This window comes from Propithecus coquereli, unplaced genomic scaffold (genome assembly GCF_000956105.1).
Source record: "Propithecus coquereli isolate 6110/MARCELLA unplaced genomic scaffold, Pcoq_1.0 Scaffold503, whole genome shotgun sequence".
Classification (NCBI taxonomy): domain Eukaryota; kingdom Metazoa; phylum Chordata; class Mammalia; order Primates; family Indriidae; genus Propithecus; species Propithecus coquereli.
The window spans coordinates 739,111-761,864 of NW_012150875.1; the positions used below are offsets into that span (position 1 = coordinate 739,111).

At 41.1% G+C, this 22,754-nt stretch overlaps 1 protein-coding gene across 2 annotated transcripts in view; it reads left to right on the top strand.

Annotated features, from left to right (window-relative positions):
• The first annotated feature begins 314 nt into the window (after positions 1-314).
• Positions 315-22,754, top strand: part of VAPB (VAMP (vesicle-associated membrane protein)-associated protein B and C) — a 54,528-nt gene continuing 32,088 nt past the window's right edge. For both annotated transcript variants that reach the window (XM_012656507.1, XM_012656508.1), the window contains exon 1: positions 315-616. In XM_012656507.1, coding sequence (XP_012511961.1) covers positions 559-616 — 58 coding nt within the window. In that variant the 5' untranslated portion in view covers positions 315-558. The remainder of the gene's footprint in view (positions 617-22,754) is intronic.

Below are 22,754 nucleotides of genomic sequence, written 5' to 3' on the forward strand. Positions count from 1 at the left end.
AACACAGGGTGCAGGCGTTCATGAGTGTGTGTGTGGCCAAAGGTGTCCATGCTGTATGCAAGAGAAATAAAAACAAACTTCGATTACAATAGAAGAGAGAGTGACTCTGGGAAAGAAGAGGTAATGAATTTCAGGGATTAGTTTAATGAACATTCACTGAGGACTCAGGCTAAGCACACACAACCCTGTGCTTGGTTCTGAGGAATCAAAAACTAATAGGATACCATCCTAGTCCCTGCTCTTAGAGTTTGTAGAACAGAGACAGGTAACAAATAATAATACAAAGTGAAAAGAAGTCCATACAAGATATAAAAGTGGGTGCGTGCGTGCGTGCCGTCAGCTCGCCGGGCGCCGCGGCCTCGCCCTCGCCCTCCGCCCCTGCGCCTGCACCGCGTAGGCTGCCCCCCCCGCCCCGCGCGCGCACCCCGTCGACGACCCCCGCCCGCGCCCCACCGGCCCCCCCTCTTGTAAAATTTAAAGGGGGCGCAGCATTAACGCTTGCCGCTCAGGTGACCTCTCAGGGGTCTCCCCGCCAAAGGTGCCCCGCCGCCGAGGAACATGGCGAAGGTGGAGCAGGTCCTGAGCCTCGAGCCGCAGCACGAGCTCAAATTCCGAGGTAAGCCCCGGAGGCCCGCCACCTTCCGGCCCGCGGCCCCCACCCAGACTTTCGGAGGGACGTCGGCCCGGCCCCCGTCCCGACGGCGCGGCCGCGGAGGGCGGCGGGTCTGGGCGGGCCTTGGCGTCCGCCCCGCGCCCTGGCGCCGTCAAGAGCTGCCCGGACCCGAAAGGGCCGAGAGGGCCATGTGCGGGAGCCCGGGGCCTGCTCCTCCTCGCCCCAGCCTGCCGGGGCACTTGTCACAGTTGCCGTGGTAACTTGTGAAGACTTTGGTCTTCTGCTCTGTAGTGTAAGCATTGGCAGCTCCCTTTACCTACAAGGTTCTAACTGTGCTCTGCACAAGGTTGACCTCTTCGGGTATTAGCTGAGATGTCACCGGCCCAGAGAGGCCTGCCGTGACCCCACAGCCCGCGTGGACACCTGCTGTCATGCCCCGTCACATCACTCTGTTTGGTGGTGAGCACCGCACTGCTCGCTACCGAACATCACTGTGTTTCGGCACTAAAAGGGAAACTCCATGAGGACAGGACCTTGTCAGTTCTTGCTAAGTACCCAGCACGTGTTAGGTGCCTGATGAACTCTGTTGAACCAATAAAGGAGCGGAGCTTCCTCAGGAGTTCTGATGGGACTGGCACAACTTTCCCTGTGCCTTCCTCGTGCTCACTGGCCTCTGTGCAGCTGATGGACGAGGCTGCCAGGGGGTGGGATCCTTCTTCTCTCCAGAGCTGCCTGGAGCTGGAGCCTGAGGAAGCCTAGAGCAACACCTGCGTTTGGGGGAAGCCATGGTCCCGGGTTTTTCCTTGCACTTACCACTTCTGTAATTTGTACCTGTATATTTTTTTAATGTTGTTTCTGTTTCTTCCGTACCTTCTCCACCAAAATGCAAGGGCCATGAGGTAATAAGGACCTTGTCTGACTTGCTCATTACTTCTTTTCGCCTTTCGCACGTGTGGACCAACTGTGTGGTAGGCGCTGGGGAGGTGATGGATGAACAAGACAGACAAGGCCTCTGCGCTCATGGAGCTTGCCTTCTAGTGAGGGGAGGCAAACTAGGGAACAAGGTCATTGCAGAGTGTTAAATGCTGTGAAGGAAATAAAGCAGGCTGACTTGATGGAGGTGTACTTCAGATTGGACGGCCAGGTCACAGATCTGTACCGCTAGCACCTGGCCCACAGTAGGCGCTCAGTCGGTATTTGCGGAATGAATGCTGGCCATTTTGTATGTCCTGTCAGGAAGTAGTATAGGGCAACTTGCCCAAAATTACCCAGTTGACAAATGTACATTTGAACTCCGACTTCAGAGTTCACACTCTTAACCATTATGCACACTCTTAACCAGTATGACCCCAGGGACATACTCCAGAAATGTGGCTGTCACTTTGTCTTCTGGGTTACCAATGTGAAATGACTCTGAGTGTGTAAGGAACCAAAGGCTTTCCACTTAAAATGAAAAAAAAAACAAAAAACCCCACAAAAACTTTACACAGGTCATAATTCCGTGGTAGTACTTGAGCTGGCATGATGTTCGTTCTCAGGGCCTTCTCGTGGAGGAGCCAGGCTGCAAAGGAGTCCAAGTAGCTAACGTGAATGTGGTGAGCGGTGTCCTGCATCGTCTGAAGTTCTCTGTCCAGGAAGCCTGGCTTGGCTACTCCTGTGAATTGGCATGTTCAGTTAGTCCACAGACATACGCTGAGTACCTGCTCCGTGCGTCAGATACCAGGAGAAGCCAAGTCGCGTCAGTTGTACTACCCCATTCTCCCTCAACCTCCTCCCCACTACTTTACGTGTGGGGAAGGGGCAGATGAGAAAATCAGCCAGGACAGTGCAATGATGGGTAATCCAGAATGCTCCAGGAGCCCTGAGGAGGTCAGCTCCTGAAAGAGGTGTCCTTTGAGCTGAGTTACAAAGGTTGAAAGTAAGCAGGCTAAAGGAAGAAAGGGGTTTGGAACGTTTCAGGAGGAGGAAATTGCACGCATAGAGGCACAAAAGCTGGGATGGCTGGACTCCTTTGGGATGCCACTAGTAGTTCTGAATCACAGCAGCAAAGAGCATTTTTTGTGGTTGCAGGGCAAGGCAGGAGACAAGGCTGGCGAGTTAGACAGGAGTCAGATCTTCCAAGGCCCTTTGCGCATAGACACAGCCAGTGTTTAAGTTAAAATTGTGTTGCCTCTCCTCCAGTAGTCCCTCTTCCTCGGATTGACTCCCTGAAATCCCAAACCCCTTCTCTAATGTGATGTTATGGAAAGAGGCACTAGTTTGTAAATTCAAGTTTTTGCCCCAGTTCTTTCACTTAAAGATGTGTGACCTTGGGCTAGCCACTTCATTCCCCAAAGCCTGGAGTCACTCCTCAGTCAGTGGGGATGATACTCAAGTCTACCTTGCCTCCTGTAGAAAGTTTTGTTGTTGTTTAGGAGTGATACTATGGCCGTTCAGGTGCTTTGTAAGTGCATAGTACTATACAGAGATTGACGGTTGTATTTAGACAACCGGTTTCATCACTTCAGTCTCTTTACCTGAAAGATATAGCAGAGAAGAGTGAGCTCTCTGCTCTGGGGTTGGCCAAAGGAATGATGGCCCAAGTCATTGGATATTTTTGCCAGGGAAGTGATCCCAGAGAAGTGGTATCAAATTGTTGACAGCTGATGGCTCATAACTTTGGAAGAGGCACCTGCAGGCATGTGTAAATCACCTTGTGAGGTGTTCTGTTTGTTGGTTGGTTGGTTTTAAACTCAACGCCAAGACAATAAAATTAGAATAGAGACTCAGTACCCTGGTTTACTGTATAGAGATAATTCATTTCAGGATTAGGACTGGCACCTTTAACTGGTTTCTTCAGGTTACTCAGGGTGACGACGCTGATTTCTGGTGGTTCACCCAGATGAATCGAATTTCTAAGCTAACTTTGCTTAAGAAGGTAATAACTAAAATGCCTATTTTAAAGGTTTCAGAGGAAAAAAATATCTTTCAGCCTAAAATTATCGTATAGAGTTGTATATTGTCAAATTCCTTTTAATCTTGGGAATTTTGTGCCGTATGTTAAATTTAAGAATGTTACAGAAGAGAAAGAGAACACAAATTTATATGAGCTTTTCAAGTTTTATGGAAAGTCCTGTGCTACATCGTGTTAAATATCAAAAGGAGAAAGATTGGTGGCTTCCTAAAAGAAGCATGCTACAGTAGATTTGCCTAGATTTAAAGTTGATTTTCTCCTCGCTAGTATAGTGGTGAAAAATGAAAAAAAAAAAAAAAAGGCAGAAAAGAAAGGATTTAAAATTAAAAAATAAAAGAAAATTTTAAAAATGAAAAAAGATAAAGTTGATTTTCATGATATTTTTCAGAAGTCAGCATTAGTGGAAGCTCTTTCAGACTAGGGTGTCTTTCTGAGAGTAAAGGTTTTTGGAAACCTGCGGAATATGTGTGTGTGTGTGTGTGTGTGTGTGTGTGTTGTTTTTTTCATTGTTGCTCGTTCTGTTGTTGATCTCAGTTCTTCCAAGGCCTAATCCTTTCTGTCTCCTCACTCTGAGATCCAACTTGTTGTCCAGCTCAAAGAGAACCTTCTGAATGAGTGAGTCACTTTCAAAGCCTTATATATCTCTTCTTCTCTCCCTTTCATCAGATTCCATCTGTGGTAAATAGTGTGTTTTGTATTTTTTTTTTTTTTATTTCAGCATATTATGGGGGTACAGATGTTTAGGTTACGTATGTTGCCCTTGCTCCCCCCCCCCAAGTCCGAGTTTCAAATATGTCCATCCTTGGGGTGGTGCGCATTGCACTCTTTGTGTATGCAAGTACCTGCCCCTCCTCCCTCCTCCCCCCTCCCCCCTCCCAGTGTGTTTTGTATTTTTTTGGTCATTGTCCAAGACTTAGTCTTCCTTCATATCGCAGCACACCCCTCTGGCAGTGATACTGTCACTTGGGAGTGGTCTGTTAACCATTCTCACGTAAGGTTTAAACCCACTGCGGAGCCATTTACCTTTGCTTTGTTTTGAGACTAAAACATTGGCCTTCAAGAAGCCTTGGATAGTCCTGTCATTGGTCAGCAGGACTCTCCGGTCGATAGCACCACTGGATTGGTGTAGTTGATTACCACTTGTGGGAGAAAATGGGAACTTGGGCACTATAAATGATAGTTTAGGGTCATTATCTTTTGTGTAAGGATAGCAGGCCTAGAATCTTTATTTCAGCCCCTGAAGTTGATGTGTAATTTAGGATTGTTTAGGAAGTTAAAAAAAATCTAAAACCCTGTGGATATAGTCCATTCAAAGCAGTAATTATCTTTCAGATGCTAAGTACAGCATTAATTCTTTAGCTTTACTATAGCACTGATTTCCTTAACATTTCATGATCACACAGAGCAGACTGTGTTTTACAACACAACAAAATGTCAGCAGTGTGCTTAAGATTCTTTATGGTAGTGGTTTAAATCCATCCTGAATAGATTATCTTCGTTTATTTAATTATTAACCAGCTTGCTAATCAAAAGCAAGTGGCATTAAACTTACTAAACTTGAGTCAAACTTAAATCTTCATAGATAATACTGTTTACTTCTGAAATCTTATTCCTGGGAGAAGAATGTAAACAAGAAGTTAACTTGCTTTTATCCTCTTATTCACTTCCTTTTTTTCACAGCTAACTCCTCAGGGGGAAAAATGTATAGTTCTTGGGCATGTGCTTATATTTGGAAAGTGGTAATGTTTCCTTGATGTGAGTGGTTGTAACAGACATCACAGTTATCTTCATAATTACCTGGTAGTTTTTCATCCAAGCGTGGATTTATTAAAATAATTAGTCTGAATTGATGCTTATTAAAGAGCTGAACTCTTAAACATTATTAACCCTATCTCTTATTTATTAGTATTATATAACATCTTTCCTTCAAATGCTGAAGGCAAAATACTGAGAACTTTGACCCTGCATTATTACCACTAAGTAGTTGAAAATTAGGGGAGGAGTCAAGGGAGTAGATTATATCGGTCATCATTTAAATACTACCCCTACGCTCGATTTTTAGAACCTGAAACTTGAATTTTTACATAAGGAATTATCTCCAGGATTGCCTCATATATCCCCTATTTGTTGAAAAATTTGCTGTCTAAAGAGTGACCATGATTTGGAACAAATGAGGACAGCTTTCCGCAAGATGACAAGAAAGATGAACACAAGGAGTGCTGGGTTCCATTAGTCAAGACAAGGTTGCCATAGAGTGTCTTTAATAAAATAAAATAAAAGCCTTCCGCACAGTTATTTTGCACTGGGGATTATGTTAAAAAACAAAGTTGCATTATGGTTTCCAGGCTGGCTTCTTCATTTTTCTATCATTTTAGTCCCCTTTCAGACTGTCATCAGCATGGCATAACCAGGATTGCTTTGGCCCTTGCTCAGTGGGTATGTACATTCTTTGAAGTTTTCACCTGGGCAGCTGGCTTTACAAAAGCGAGACTTGTTTGAAGAGCTTTGTTATGGAAACAAAGTTACTGAACTTGTTACTGAACTCATTTTAAAATTTTTAAAATATCAACTGTGGCAAAATAGTATCTCTAGAATATCTATTTTTCAAAACGTTAAATGCATTGTTTTAACAGAAGCTGTTGTCTAGAAACAATGTCTTATGGTGCTTTAGAGTTTTCCCTCTGAGTATGGGAGGTGGGGGGTGAGGAAGCTATTGAGAAAGTAGTATGTGGACTCATGGGAAAACCTCGAACTGTTTTCTTTTAATAACACACTAATTATACAGAACTGTAAAGCTATAGAAATACTTTCCTAGAATTTTCCATCATCTTTTCAAAAGGTTAATATCAATTTTTGATTAGCTGGTTAGTTTTTCTTTTTTTTATCCGTGTCAAGTAATGTCTTTATCAGGCTTTTGGTATGTGTGTGCATTCCTATGTGAGCACCGAGTGTTGATGGTGGGGACACATTCTGCTGATACCAGTAGTGTGTTTGAATTACCACGCTGTTGGCATTCCCTTAGGCTCCTACAACTATCGCCCATCTTGGAAGGGGGGTTAGGGAAATAAGTATTTTGGGGGTGGGATATTGAGACTACTGTTGTTTGCATTTTTTAGATTGTGCTTTAAGACAATAGATTATATCCCTGGACCATTTACCTAGATTTGAATTACTTGAGTTGTCTTTAAAGGCTGAAGGGTGCTCAGAGAATGGAGGGGAACCTAGGGAGCTGGGAGTAGAGGGAATATTTGCAAGGGGTACAGTGGTACCCTCCCTGTCCCCATTGGGTTGGGTCTAGAGTTAAAAGCTGAGGCTGACATACATTTTGCAATATGAGGGTAAAGAAAAGGTATGGCAAGAATAAACATTTCTGGAAGATAAATATTTTAATTCTAGAAGATAGGCACAAAGTCTGGGGACTATGATAGGTAGATGGTATATGTTGTTTATCTTACTATTTAATCTCTTTAACAATCCAGTGAGATGATTTACTCAGTGGCTAGGTAACTTGCCCCTAGATGGGGCCACAATAGTAAATGGTGGTGCAGGGATCCAGCCCAGGTTTGTTAAGTGCCAAAGCCCTTGTACTTTCTCTTTCCTTCTTTTTTTTTTCTTTTGAGACAGAGTCTCACTGTGTTGCCCCGGCTAGAGTGCCGTGGCGTCAGCCTAGCTCACAGCAACCTCAAACTCCTGGGCTCAAGCGATCCTTCTGCCTCAGCCTCCTGAGTAGCTGGGACTACAGGCATGCGCCACCATGCCCGGCTAATTTTTTTTCTATGTATTTTTAGTTGTCCAATTAATTTCTTTCTATTTTTAGTAGAGACGGGATCTCGCTCTTCCTCAGGCTGGTTTCGAACTCCTGAGCTCAAACAATCCGTCCGCCTCGGCCTCCCAGAGTGCTAGGATTACAGGCGTGAGCCACCGCGCCCGGCCCTTGTACTTTCTCTTATACCACTATCAACTCTTCAGCGTTAACTCGTAAAGAAGTTCATTCTTGAGGGAGGGCAGCAGAGAATTTATAACCATTAAGGAAGTGTTAATGGCTGTCAGGATAATTTCTTAAAAACATCAATTCATTAAGGGATTTCTTATCATACTTAAAAAAAAATTCAGGCTGATGACTCCAGAGTATGCTTTGATTTACCTAGTGAATATTCACTTTTATATCAGATTTTGATGGTATTTCATGGTTCTATATATTTAGAAAATGTTAACTTGTGAATCGTAATTCTCCTATCCAGTCTTTGGAAGGTAAGGCAAAGATTGTGTGTGATAGAGATTTCATAGGCTTGCAGATTTGTAGAGGGGAATTAGAGAAGTTCGAAAGGGTGCTTATTAAGATAGGAATGTTATAAATGGTCTTTATAGTTGCCACCTTAAACTTTATAAGTGGAGCTACAAAGCTTTAGTTCTGCGTGTTCCTGCCAGGCCATTGCCTTGGGCAGAGAAACAAATAAAGGTAAGTTAATATATAACTAGAGACTTCTCTCAAATGTTGAAAGAGGTAAACTTAAGGTGACTAAAAAGTACTGTTTTATTCTGTATGAGGTATGCTTTGGGATGTCATCATTTCCCAAAATGAATGACATCCCAAGCATATGAATTAGATCAGAAAGGATTTAGAGATACACACGGATGTAATCTTGTGCAGGTGCTCCTCAACTTATGATGGTGTTATGTCCCAATAAACCCATTGTAAGTTGAAAATATCCCAGGTCAAAAATGCGTTTAATACTCCTAACCTACCAAACATCATAGCTTAGCCTAGCCTACTTTTAACAAGCTCAGAACACTTAGGTTAGCCTACAGTTGGGCAAGATCATCTAACACAAAGTCTGTTTTGTAATAAAGTGTTGAATATCTCATGTACTGCATGTTGCTAGTCTGTGAAAAGATCAAAATTCAAAATATATTGAAATTGTAATGGTTTCACACCATTGTAAAGTTGAAAAATGGTAAGTGAAACTATCATTAAGTTGGGGACCATCTGTACACAATAGATGATTGTCCAAATTGGAGATATTTTTAATTTCTTCCTTTTGCACAACTCATTGTTTGAGGTTTTCTTCACGGGCACATGATTCCGTTTTGGGGAATTTAACATGACTGTGATTCAGGTTTGGTTCAGTCACCATGTTCTGAAAGCTTCCTGTGGGCCAGGTGCTGGGTTGGGTAGGGGACTTGGGAAGAAATCCTGGTTCTTAAAGTTTCCAGCCTCTAGTTGTTGGGGACAAGGAAGGAAAATGGGGACTGGATACTTAGGCCTGTCCCCATCGGTAGCTTAGGAAAAGTTTTGTTAATTCTTCTTTGGACTTCGGTTCTCATAGGGAAAATGGCGCTTGCGATATGTCACTTGGTGAGCTTATACTGTGTGCTAGGCATTTTTCTAATTGCTCATATATTTAATTCTTACTGCAAGCCTAGAAGTGGGTACAATTATGATCCTTAAGTTATTAGCCTAAGTTATGATCCTGAGTTAGGGTGAACCTGGGATTTGAACCAAGGTCTGTCTGACTGCGAAGCCCATGTTGCTTTATCATCATGCTGGCTGTATTCTTCCCTTAAAAGGTGAGTGGGGGTGTGACTGCCCTTGGCTTTCCTATTTATTATGTTGTTAAGAAGATGCCAGGAGGATTGGGAACAGGAATAGAGGAAGAGGACTGAAAGAGAAACAGCACGGAAGAAGAAAGGAAACGTGCTTTGTAGTCTAGTAATTGTCTTAATTGGCACCTCTTACATAAAGTGTGGTTGCTCTGGGACATTAGAGTGACTGTGACTGATTTTCAGAAAATCTTTCTGCGAATTCTGTGTTTCCCTCTAAGAACTTGACTTGTGAACTAACTTGATCACTTCTCATTGTGAGTCATTTATTTATTAGTGTTGAAAATTATGTGCTAATACTATCAAATATGTCTTCCTTCTGTCACCGCAATCCCTACTCTAAGTCTTTTATTTCCTTAATACCTATCATATAAACTGTGTTTCTGGATTAATTTGGTACCGTTTTAGCCATTTAGTCGCATCATTTGGCATTTATAATATAGTAAGAAAAGGGAAGGAATAGAATAGTACCCACTTGAGAAGTCAGTGTTACAATCGTCTCTGTTTTGGAGAGGAGAGAAACTAGGCCCAGGACTTGCAGAATGTAAGTTCACCTTTTCGGACTTCTAAGCCTGTGTGCTGTGCATTACAAGGGGAGCCTTGGCCTCCCACCCTTGCTGTCTCCTAAGGCACTTGCTAGCCTCCTCAGCTTTGGCTTCCTGGGTCACGTGAGGAGGCTTGAACACAGTACCCCTTAGTGTTCCTAGCTTGAGAACCTGAGATTAAAGTTTATTTTAGCTACAGAAGAAAGATGAAAAACCCCTTGAGAACAGGAACCACACTACTTACCAGTACTTTGTACTAGTGGGCTCCAGCATATTTAATTAAGGAACCCTTTTGTTTAAAAGCTTATTACTTCTACTAACCTTTCCTGAGTACTCTTGGAGATATTCTGATCCAGTATTTTCATACATCACCATATCACTTCCATGCTTTGTTTTACTCTCTCTGTGCTTTATTTACTTACTGGTGGGTCTCCCCTGTGAGAATGTAAGCTCCTGTAGGTTTTTATTTTAGTATTTCCCAGTAGTGACTAATAGACTATATTCTTGTCATTGTTTTCTTCTCCTGATACCTCAAAGAAGGGATGCAACCCTGGACTTTGTCATCTTTTCAGTGTTTGGTATGATCATTTGAAATAGAAGCATACACAAGAATAAAAAAGAGGAATTTGCTGAAAAACCTAAGGTTTGTCCTTGTGGAGGCTGATTTGAATTCTCATTCTGTTGGTTGAATTGATTTTTTGGCATATAAATGTACCCTGATGGACTCCTCTGAAAATCTCAATCTGTGCTGTGACCTTTGTAAAGTCAAGCACTGCTTGACTAATTGGATGAAGGAGAGCCATGGCCCACTCGTGAGGGAATCTGCACCCAGAACCTCTGTAATTCGAGGGCAGGGTGTCCCATTTGACTGTGAGCGCCTAGTTCATCTGTCGCCTCGCTCAGAGACAGGCAGAGGTTGAAGAAACATGAGCAGTCATGTAGAGAAGTTCAGAGAAAACTTAGTTCATTTGAGTATTTTAATTTTATTTAAAATTTTTTTTTAATTGAATGCTTTTGTTGCCTTTCTCCTTCAAAGCAAGGTTCTTTTTCTTTCTCTACATACCTGGCACTGAGTGTAGTGCTTGGCAATTAGTCATCTTCAGTAAACATCTCAGTATTGTCTCTTCTGCCTTTAAAAAAGAAAAACTGCTTTCTCAGTCATGTTTGCACTCTCTAGCTTCTGCCATGACTTTCCTCGCTACCATAGCAAGCTTCTGGAAAGAATAGTGTCACGTATTTTCTGAGCATTCATTCACTCCTAAAGTCATTGCCCAGGAGCTCAATTGCTGCTTCATCACTACGCCTCTTGCTGTGTTTTTATTCTTCATCATGTGTGCTCCCTGTAGCACCTGACTCTTGTCATCCTGCGCATCGACACTCTTCCTTTGACCTCCCTAATTGCTCTCTCTGTAGTTTTCTTCTACCCATGTGGCCACTTTTGCCCTGGCCTCATTCAGTCCCGTTGATAACGCTCAGGGTTACAGGTTCTCCTCCTCCCCATTTTCTCTCTCCTCTCTGTCTCTCTCAGATTTCCTCCCTCCCTGTCTTCCCTTCTCTTCCTTGGGGAGCTCTTCTACCAGTACCCCAAGCTTCTGACATCACTTGTGCACGATCCCAGGCCCGAACCACGCCACATATAAGGCCGCAGACACTCTGCAGCAGGCCCCCAGCTACACTCCTCGACACTGCCTTTTCCCTTTTCCTCCAGAGTTCCTCTTCCTGCTGGCTCATCGAATGGCACCCACATCCACAGAGACTCAGAGCCCACCACCCACCTAGGCCCCTTCTTCCTGAGCCCTCTGTGGCTGCCTCCTTCCCCTGGATGACTGTGATGGCCTCTTACCTGGTCTTCCTGTCTGCGTCTTCTCTTTTTCTCCGCCCCGATAGAGCTTTCCCAGATGCAAATCCGAGCATATCTCTTGCTTGTTTAAAATCATTAAATATCTCCCCATCGCCAAAATAATAAAGCCTAAATCCTTTAACAAAACCTGGAAAATCAGTTATTCCCCACCTCCCACCCCCGCCATCTCTCCAGCGCCGTCTTTCCTCATGCTTGTGCTCCAGCCTCTGGGTTCTCCCTGGCCAGAGGGCTTGGCATACGCTGTTTCCACCACTGAAAATTAGTTCATTCCTCCTCCTCCTGTTTCACTGCTTCCTCCTGCTTACCTTTCAGACTCAGCACAGGCCTCACTTCTTCAAGGACGCTTTTCTGACGCTCTTCACTCACATCGTGCCTGTTCCCCTGGCTCCCACACTTGACACCGTGTGCCGTTGGTTACTTGACTCCCTTGCCCATTAGTCAGCCAGCCCTTTGTCTTTGTTGGACTGTGTCTCTTTTCCCTGGGTCCCAGTGCCTAGCACTGTGCATGGCGTGTGGCGCTTCTCCAGGGGTTACTGGGCTCTGAGTCTAAGGTATAGGTGAGGAAGGGGTGGTGTTCAGGAGAATGCTGAGTAGAGAAGGGAAGGGAGAAGACTTTGTCTGTCAGCAGGGCCTGCTGTGTGCAGCCAGCTAATGCGGACACAGTGTGTTCGCTCAGAAAATATTCAAAGATTCTCTACCAAATGCTGGTTACTTTTCTCCGTATACAAACTTAAGTGTTCACTTATCCTCTTCTGTTTCAGAGGGCCAAGACTACCTTTTTGACATGTGTCCTGTACGCATTCCCTTCCCTTCGTTTATGGTGTCTCGCTCCACTAGTCGTCCTCTCAGTTTCCAGTGTCTCACGTTTCTCTTCTACTTGATTCCTCCCTGTGCCTGCAAACACACTGACTTTGCCCCTTCCTGAAAAGAACTCTCGTTCTCTAGATCTTCCCCACTTACGCGAACGCCCAGTCTTCTATCACAACTAATTTTGGGGAAGCAATGAATCTCGCTTACTGTTTTACATCTTCACTTTTCTTTCAATTCTCAGACCTCATCCCTCCACTGAAACCCTTCTCAGTTCCCCAGGTTTCTCTCTGTGACACTTGTCTTTGACCTTTCTGCTGACCTCCCCACCTCTTTATCATCTCTTTTACTGGATGTTGACATTTCCCAGGATTCTGGCTTTGGTCTTCTCAATATAACTGTTCTCTGTATGTTACCTCATTAAGAATTTAGCTTCCACTTCTACACAGAAAACTTCTAGATCTCTATCTCCAAGGAGATCTTTTGCTCTTTTGCTCTCTGTCTGCCTAGTGGACGTCCCTGCCTATCTGGTTGTCACAGAAACACCTTAAACTCAGTGTATTCTACACCACAGTCACGATTCACCCTCTCATCCCTACTGAAGGTGGCTTCCTTATCTGGGAGTTGCTCTTGCACCCAGTTGGGTGAGCTAGAAATTGTAGACTCGTCTTCCACTCCCCTTCCCCACTCCTCTCACATCTGGTCTGTCCGTTTACATCGGCAGCATCTCGTGTACTCCTTCGCTTCCTTTTATCCCGCTGCCAAATCCCGAGCGTAGGCCCTCTGCTTTCAGGATTGCTGTAGGAGCCCCGTGTCCCAACCCTCTGTCTCTAATATTCCTGCCTGCTTCCATCACCCTTTGAATTGTTCTGTCCACAGTTTCCAGAGATACTTTTCCAGAATCAAAATTGGATGTCATCTCTGCATTTAAAAATATTCGTTGGCTTTCTAGATCTTTTAGGTTCGTGCCTAAAATTCTTAGGCCAGCATCACAGCCCTTCAAAATTGGGCCACACCACATCTTTGCAGCCTCAGCTTTATTCATCTCTTTGGTGCCCTTCCACTCCAGCCATGGAGAACACCCAAGAAGCCCGGTAGGCTCCTCATGCTGCTTTCACCTGCGCTTCCCTACAGCTCAGAATGCGCTTTGCTTCATCTGCCTTTCACACTCCAGGGCTCGCCTCAGTGTTTAATTCCTTGCACTCCCCACCCTCCTGTGTTGACATGACACTTTATATATTACCTTTCAAACAGTGTTCAGTGCTATGAGAAGTAAAATACAGTAAAATACAGCCCAGCAGTTAAGAGTGTGAACTCTGAGGCCAAACTGCTGTGGTGTGAATCTTAGATCTGCCACCCGAAAGTCACATGACGTTCAATAACATATTTAACCTCTCTATGCCTGAGATTCTTCACTTTGGGGTATGTTAGGAAGATAAATTAATGCATGTAAAGTGCTTAAGATAGACCTGGCACTGTTAAATGTTAGCTAACGTCACATTTGATAATTTTTTAAAAAGACAGATCATTATAGAGTCTTAGTCCCAGAGATTCTGATTCATTAGTTCTGGATGGGCCCCAGAATGGTTCTATTAGTGTGTTTACTCTTTCTGGTGTTCTGGGCGGGAGCAGCAGTGCCCTGTTTATCTCTGTAGCTTGAGAGCCCAGCACAGTACCCGAACCATTCTATTCCTCAGTTACTTACTGAATGCTGGCAGCTCACCACGCAGTGTTCTGGATACTTGAGAGGCCGAGATTAAAAAAACTGAGGAAACCTATGCCTTCATGGAGCTCATTTCCTAGTGGGCAAGATATGCGCTAAATAAAACCAGAAAATATATATGACGTGGTGTCAGGTAGTGGTAGGTGTGAAATGAAAAAAAAACAAAACAATGCAGGATAAAGGGATTTGGGAGTGGATTCTGTTTTAAATAGGGTGATCAGGGAATGCCACTTCCTCGAGAAGGTGGCATTAGAACTGAGGCCTATATGAAAAGAGTGTGTGAACTGTGCAGATAGCTGGGGGAAGAGCATTTCAGACTGATGGAGTGGCAAGTGCAAGGTAGCGATGAGCTTGGTGTGTTCAAGGAGCAGCGAGGTCATTGTGCTTGCACCGAAGTGATGGAGGAGCCAGCTAGCAGATGGTCTCAAAGAAGAGGGCAGGAGCCTGCTGGTAGACAGGACGTGAGAGGGACTTCGGATTTGGATGTGAAATGGGAAGCCATGGAGGATTTTGAGCAGGAGTCTGTTTTTAAAAGACCATGGCTGCCGTGGGGCGAGTAGGGTATGGGAAACATGTGGATAGAGTTTGTGTGGAAGCTGTAAAGCTACTGTGATAATCCAGGCTGAGAGTATGAGACAGGCGGTGCCATAGACCAGGGTGGTGGCAGTAGAAAGAATATGGTGAGAAGTACTGAGATTCTGAATCTATTTTGAAGGTAGAACCAATAGAACTTGCCGATGGATTAAATGTGGAGGAAGGGATGAAACCAAGGTAACTGCTTTTTGGCCCAAGCAGTTGGGTGAATGGTGGTTTCTTTTTCCGAGATGAGGAGCAATGAGTTTGAGGGAGAAGAGTGGGATTCAAGAGTGCTCTTTGGACCTGATAAACTTGAGATGCTCAGTACACTTGCAAAGAAGGATGTTAAATGGGCAATTGATTTCTGGAGCTCAGGGGAGGGGCCAGGCTGCAGATATACATTTGGCAATCATCAGCTTATTGTTGGAACATAGTATATAGTAAGGAATAATTTCTTCCGACTAGAGAAGATTAGGTAAGCCTTTCCAAAAGAGAAGGCATTTGAGCAAAACTTTGAAGAATGAGCATAATTTCCAAAGACAGAGAAAGGGGAAAACAGAAGATATTTTCCATCCAAGTCTCGCAGCCTTTTCCCCTGGCCTCTTGTCGAATTTGTTTAAGAAGTTGCTGACCTGGTTGATAATCTCTTTTCACTGGGTTAGTCACTTAGGTTCTCTATTGAAAGGAAACCAGACCAGATTACACACTAACTGATAAACCACATTCTCCTATTTCTCATTGTTCACAGATTGAAAATCCCAGCTGGACTGTCGAGGTGCAGAATGCTAAACATGCCGTGCTCTGCTCTTCGTGTGTCTGGTGTGAATTGGGGTGTGTTGACTTTGGTGTGGAGGCTTTTCACATGCTGTCTGTCATCTCCACTAAAGATGGAGCACATCACGGACTTTTTACTTCTGTTGATGCTGACTTCATGCGCTTGACTTGAGCTGTTAATTGATAACTCAGTCTAGTTAAAATAACAACTACAACCAGGAGAAACTGGAACCCTTTGCTATTTTATCACTCATACCTGTACCTTAGGGCATATAATCTGTTTTGAGTCATCCTGCTTTATGTAAAAATGAATGTTTTGCCACCTTCCTATTTAGGTAGAATTTTATTTGGAGTAGAATATAGTTTATCTTTGTGTTTATTTTTGTGATCACTATAATCACAAATTTTGGTCTTTTAAATAGAGAAAAATTACTAGATATTTGTTAGTTGATAGGATAAAGATTGTTGAAAAAATTAAGTTTATTAAATCGTCTAAGATCCATCTAGAACTGACACATAAAATTCATCTATGAATAACCTTTGACTGTGTACTATAATCTTATTGCTGGATGTAGATAGAATGTATAAAGCCTCAGCTCTTATATAATACTTTTAGCCATTTTTCTATTTAGAAAAAAATAGTACATTAAAGAAAAGTAGTCATAGTATTTATCTTTAGATGGGTAAATGTTTCTAGGTTTCAAAGTTCATGTAATAGCTTTTGTAAAAATTGTAGGTGTGGGTCTTTGTCTTGAATTAATGACCACTGCTATTCTAGACATGTTTTAAGTGATAACCTTGATTTTTATAAATTATACAAGACTGACTATCAATGTAGGTATATTGGTTTTTAACAACTCTACATGTCTGGACAAGAAGAAAATTTTTTAAAGGACATTGTTTGGATCTCATGTAAACTACAGGTAGCTTTCTTTATGTGGAAAAAATTGAACTACGGAAAAGTACAGATAATATAATAAATACCCAAATACAGAGTAACTAAAAGTTAATACTTTGTTAGACTTGTTATAAATCTTTCTTTAATAAAACAAGTAGAAGGTTCACTAATAATTTAAAGACGTGTCTGTATTCCATATCTGCCCATTTATACTCCCTTCTCTTTTTTTTTATTCCCCATAGGAATTTAATGTGAACTATTTCCATTTTTTTCTAGATCTCTTAATATAGTATCATAGTGTATGTATGACTTAACATGTCTTTGAGACCCATCAGTTGTTGAAATACAGATCTAGTCAGTTCTTTTAAACTGTTGCATGGTATTCCTCTGTAAGAATTTTAGCACATTTTTAAGTAAGAATTCTTTATATATTTTGGATTCTAATCACTTATTTGTTTTATAAGCTGCAAATATCTTAGTTTCCCAGGCTGTTCGTTACTGTCTAACTTTATGTGTTTTTTTGGTTAGCTTTCTTGAGTTTGATCTTAGGCCTTTCATAGGCACTTTTATCTATTGAATTCTTACACTACAATAGAATGCCTTGCGGTCTAGTTTCCCCCCCTGTGGAGGTGGTAGCAGGCTGAGTTTTATTTCTTTCTGCTCTGAAGGAGTTGGGAAACTAGTGAATTGTGTAAGCAACCTGGAAGGTTGGTATAGTCTATTTCAGTCAAGCTGGCTTCAGGTGTTCCTTTGATGGCATCATCAGAGAGAGTTCTTGGTGTTGATTTCCTTTGCTATAGCGGGTGTGATGTTTCTCAGTAGCTGGCTGTCTCCCAAGGATATCAGGGAAGATACTTTATTCATTTAGAACACTTTGCATTCTAAAATTTCTTCAGAAAAATTGTGTCTATGTGTAAGGTTCTTTATGTGTTAGTTATTTTAAAAGAAGAACCATACAATTAGGCTTTCTGCTGAAATATTGGAGTACAATGTCTGCCATTAAAAACTCATTGGTTGCAAAGCTTTATTTTTTGTTTCCAAAGCATTGGTTTAATGTGTGAGCTAACAATTCAATCAAGAAAATAAATTTTCAAAAAAATTTCTCCAGTGTCCTTAATCTTGAATTCATGGTTATTTAAGAGCGTATCCTCTTTGAACATCTGTACTATGCTATCTTTCGTCCATTTTTTAGGGAGGGGGCAAATTTTATTAATAAAAAAATAGAATAATTATGATGAAAGCATTATTGACACATGTGAACATTTTTAATAGCTTCAATTCGTATATGAACAGCGCAAATGTGCGATGATTTCAGATCCAGGTTTTGAAGCAGGCATCTGTTTACAGGAAATGCAGCAGAACCAGAGTGCAGTTATCTCTGAGGAAGTCTGACGTTCATGCAGCACACATTTATGGAGTCCTTTAACTACATGTATTGCACTGTTCTAGGCTCAGGGGATACAGTGATGAATAGGATAGGCACAGCCACACCCTCCCCCACCCTGTTCCTGTGTCCTGGAAACAGGAAAAGAACAAACAAAATGTGTATGTGCTGTACAGAAGATGAAAAGGGTGATAATGCTGGAGAGGGAGCGGCAGCAGTGTCAATGTTCATTCATCCGGAGCCTGGATGCGCATACAAGGGGATGCGTGTAGGGAGGATACAGCCATTGTATAAAACAGATAGAAGCATGCATGGCCATTTGTTCATTCCGCCAATGTATTGAGCATCTGTACTATGCCTGTTAGTGTTCTAGATGCTGATGATCAGTAGTGAGCAAGGACAAAAACGTCTGTGTTCATGGACTTTCCACTTTAGAAGGGGAAGATTTACACAAACAAGAAAAGAAATAATGTGGGAATTGGTGCATTGCAGATGGGTAGAGAAGGCAGAAAGCAATAGGAAGCCTTTTAATGAAAACAGACCGTCAAAGGGTAAAATTTAAAGATATCTGTAAGATATTCAACAGATTTTACTTTAGAGTGTCCACATCCCTCCATTTTAATATACAGAGTGTATTTTATTGAAACCTCAAGCACAATTTTATCATCTTAACAAAATCTATCAAAAGTCTTAGGCTTCTGGAGACAGATTATTACCTTTCCGGCAGGTAATCTTTTTAGAGTTGAAGTGAAATATGGTAACTTGTTTTTTGGAGGGGCTGTGAAAAGGAAAGATACTGTATCTAAATTGTGTTTGCAAGAGTGTAGAATAATACAGCTCTTTTTATGCAGAGTGAATAAAACTTGTGAAGCTATTAACTTTAAGCTTACATCTGGAAAGCTGAGACCTGATAGATTATGTATCAAATTGGTATATAACTTATTTGGTAACACATATAGTTTGAGTTTCAAAGTATTGTAGCTACATCGAGAGATGAATTACAAAGGAAGGATATTTATTTGTGACACCAGAATTTCATGAACTTTAGAAAAGGAAGAGAAGCAATCTCTCTGCAAAACAAAGCATCTTTATTCATGCACACACATACACATATATTTAAAAAATCTCAATAATACTTAATATCAGAAATGTTGGCATGGTGGCACCAAAAGTGAATTAATATAAAAGATCAAATACTTTTTTCTGCCTCCTTTTTTAAAAAAATAGACTTTATAGGCCGGGCGCGGTGGCTCACGCCTATAATCCTAGCTTTCTGGGAGGCCGAGGCGGGCGGATTGTTTGAGCTCAGGAGTTTGAAACCAGCCTGAGCAAGAGCGAGACCCCGTCTCTACTAAAATTAGAAAGAAATTAATTGGACAACTAAAAATATATAGAAAAAATTAGCTGGGCATGGTGGCGCATGTCTGTAGTCCCAGCTACTCGGGAGGCTGAGGCAGGAGGATCACTTGAGCCCAGGAGTTTGAGGTTGCTGTGAGCTGAGACGATGCCACAGCACTCTAGCCTGGGCAACACAGTGAGACTCTGTCTCAAAAAAAAAAAAAAATAGACTTTATATTTTAGAGCAATTTTGCTCACAGCAAAACTGAGCAAGAAGTATGTGCAGAGTTCCCATATACTTTCTGCCCCCACACATGCATAGTCTTCTCCACTATCAGCATCCCCCAACCCAGTGGTACGTTGGTTACAATTGTGACCCTAGATGGGCACATCATTATCACCCAAAGTCCATAGTCTACATTAGGGTTCACTCTTGGCATTGTACATTTTGCGGGTTTTGACAAATGTATTAATGTAATGACATGTATCCACCGTTACAGTATCAGAGTAGTTTCACCTTCCTAAACATCCTCTGGGCTCCACCTCTTCTTTCCTCCCTTAACCCCTATCAACCTGTGATTTTGTTATTGTCTCCATAGTTTTGCCTCATCCAGAATGTTGTGCAGTTGGAACCATACAATGTGTAGTATTTTCAAATTGGCTTCTTTCACTTTATAATATGCATTTAAGGTTCCTCCATATCTTTTTGTGGCTTGATAGCTTATTTCTTTTTAGCACTGAACACTATTCCAATGTCTGAACATATCACAATTTATTTATCCACTTATCTAGTGAAGGACATCTTGGTTACTTCCAAGTTTTGGCAGTTAGGAATAAAGCTGCTGTAAACATCTGCATGCAGGTCTTCGTGTGGACATATGTCTTCAGCTCATTTGGGTAAATACCAAGGAGCGTGATCGCTGGATTGTATGGTAAGAATATGTTTAGTTTTGTAAGAAACTGCCAAACTGTCTTTGAAAGTAACTGTACCATTTCGCTTTCCCACAGCAGGGAATAAGTTCCCGTTGCTCCACATCCTCACCGGTATTTGGTGTTAGCAGTGATTTAGATTTGGCTATTCTGATGGAGTGTAGTGATAGCTCATTGCTTTTTCAATTTACAATTCCCTAATGACATACGATGTTGAACATCTTTTCATTTGCTTATTCGCTCTCTATATCTTGCTCTCTACATCTTTGGTGAGGTGTCTGTTCAGATCTTATGCCCATTTTTAAATCAGATTGTTTATTTTCTTATTGTTGAGTTTGAAGAGTTCTTTGTATATTTTGGTTAATGGGTCTTTATCAGATAAGTTTTTAAAAAATATTTCCTCTAAATCTGGCTTACTTTTTATTTTCTTGATAGTGTCTTTTGCAGAACAGATGTTTTTATTTTTAACTAAGTCCAGTTTTTCAGCTATTTCTTTCATGGCTTGTGCTTTGCTGTTGTGTCTAAAAAGTCATCCCCAAGGTCATCTAGGTTTTCTTCTGTTATCTTCTAGGAGTTTTATAGTTTGGTGTCATAAGTACATTTTGATCTTTTTTCTGGTAGAATTGAATTGCTGGGTTAAAAATAAAATTGTATATTTATCCCTTAAAAAATTCTATTCTGCCATTTAATAGATGGGATGGCTTGCTATGCTTGAGGTCATATAGCTAGGTAAGGCCAAGGTTGAGTTTAGAGTTCAAGGGACGTTTTCACTGTTACCTTTTATAATTGGTATACAACTCTTAAATTATTCTTTTGTAAAGATGGTATTTATATTTCCTGAAGGAAAGATCTTTGTTTTAATTTTTTCTTCCATGGGTCTCTGAATGAACAATCATGGAAAAGAAGTATTTAAATCATGCATAGATCATGACAATGTCTGAAGATTTAATGGAATACTTTTTCCACAAAACACTGTTCGGTTTCCTGATTGATAAGTTCATCCAGCCATTTGTGATGAAATTTTCAACACCTGGAACCTGACCTCTGTTGAGGAGTTTGCTAGACTGTGACCATCTTCTTTGACCTTTAAACCAGCACTTTGTAAATCTCAGGCCCCATTTTAGTAACTAAGACTAAAAAGCAATGGTTACTCCTTTCGCTTTTAATTGTGTACACATTTCTGCTGGTGTTATATTATTTGCTGTCTAAAACAGGTCAATTCTGGGTCTTTTTGCTGTCTTAAAAAAAACACAAAATGAGAAAAATCCAACCAATAGGACCTCGGAAAAAGTGGAGGAAATAGATTAAACTGTGCTTGGCTTTATCTAGATACCTTCCAGAGCTTGCCAAGGAATTTATGTTCAGTTAGTGCTATTTCATGAGCATCTCTATCAAACTCACAACAGTTTCCACAGATGAATATATGCCTAATATAGGACATAAAGAATAGAAGAAAAATAAAAATTTTAAAGAGTGCTCCCAAATTCATGTTCCTTCATTTTTTTTAGCTTCCATTTCACGTTTTAGATGTTTAGTTCAAAGTTTTGTGTGGATATTATCTGAAGGAATAGAAGATTAGAAAGAAAAATGATTAAAAGCATACACTAAGGTTCCAGAGTTACAAATCATTTTTTTCATCTCTTAAAAGAAGAAATTCTAACTTTTGAAGGAGATTTCATTTGTAAAATTGACTCTGTACCTTATAAGCAATGTTTAAATTCATTGGTGATAAATATGCATGTTGGTTAGTAAAATCCCATTTTTTACATAATGCTTTAATGGAAATGGCAGTTTTATGAAATGAAAGTGACTAGTAAAAATCTGAATGATGCACATAAGCCTTTATATCATTTTTATTGAGGTTTTTGTGTATTCTAATTCATTAATACAGGGGAAAGGAGAACACTAACATGCTTTATCTCCTATAATTACTCAAATCGAATAGAATTTATTTTCAATAAAATTCTTAGAGTAAATTGCCCAGAGTGGGGAGATGGGGTTTGACCTGTTTTTACAAAGTGTCTTGACATTTAGCCGTGGGATTTTGCTATTTTACCAACAATGTTGTTCCATTGCATATGATTTTCACTATAGCTCCCTCCAGATTTTTACAAATAAAAGCGTATGAAAGCCCAAGAAATCCCTAACACCTGAAAACTCAGGATTGTTGAGGGAGAAATCTCAGGTGCTTATTTTATCCTGTTTATTATTACAAATATTGCTTGTCTTTTAATAATTTAGACTACCTTTTATGTGACTCAGGTTAAGCTGAAACACCATTTAGATTGCTGTGTAATAGATTAACCTGGCAAATTTCCAAAAATAGATTAGTGTTTACATTTAAATTTGGTTTATTTTTGTAGCGTGCTCTGAAGAAAAGATCAATGTAAGGGATAAACAGATATTTAAATTTGGGATCCCCACAACCCACCCTCCTGGGGAGGGAGGGAGGAAGATACTCTAGGCAGTGAATTGGAAGTTATTAAGTATTCTTAATTTCACTACAGTGAAATCTTGCCAGCATTCCTATTTTTTGCTCTCTCTATACTTCAAACCATTTTAGGAAAATATCTACATATTTTTGGATTATGAATTATGAATTCTTGGCATTCTGGTCTAAAGATACTTCCATGTTCTTATGGCAGAATCTTGTTGAAACCAGTAACTTTCAACCCAAAATAAAAATTAAAAAAGTTTGAAGCCTGAAAAGTTTTGAAATAAAATCAAAACTTCAATGAAGAACCTTTTTCC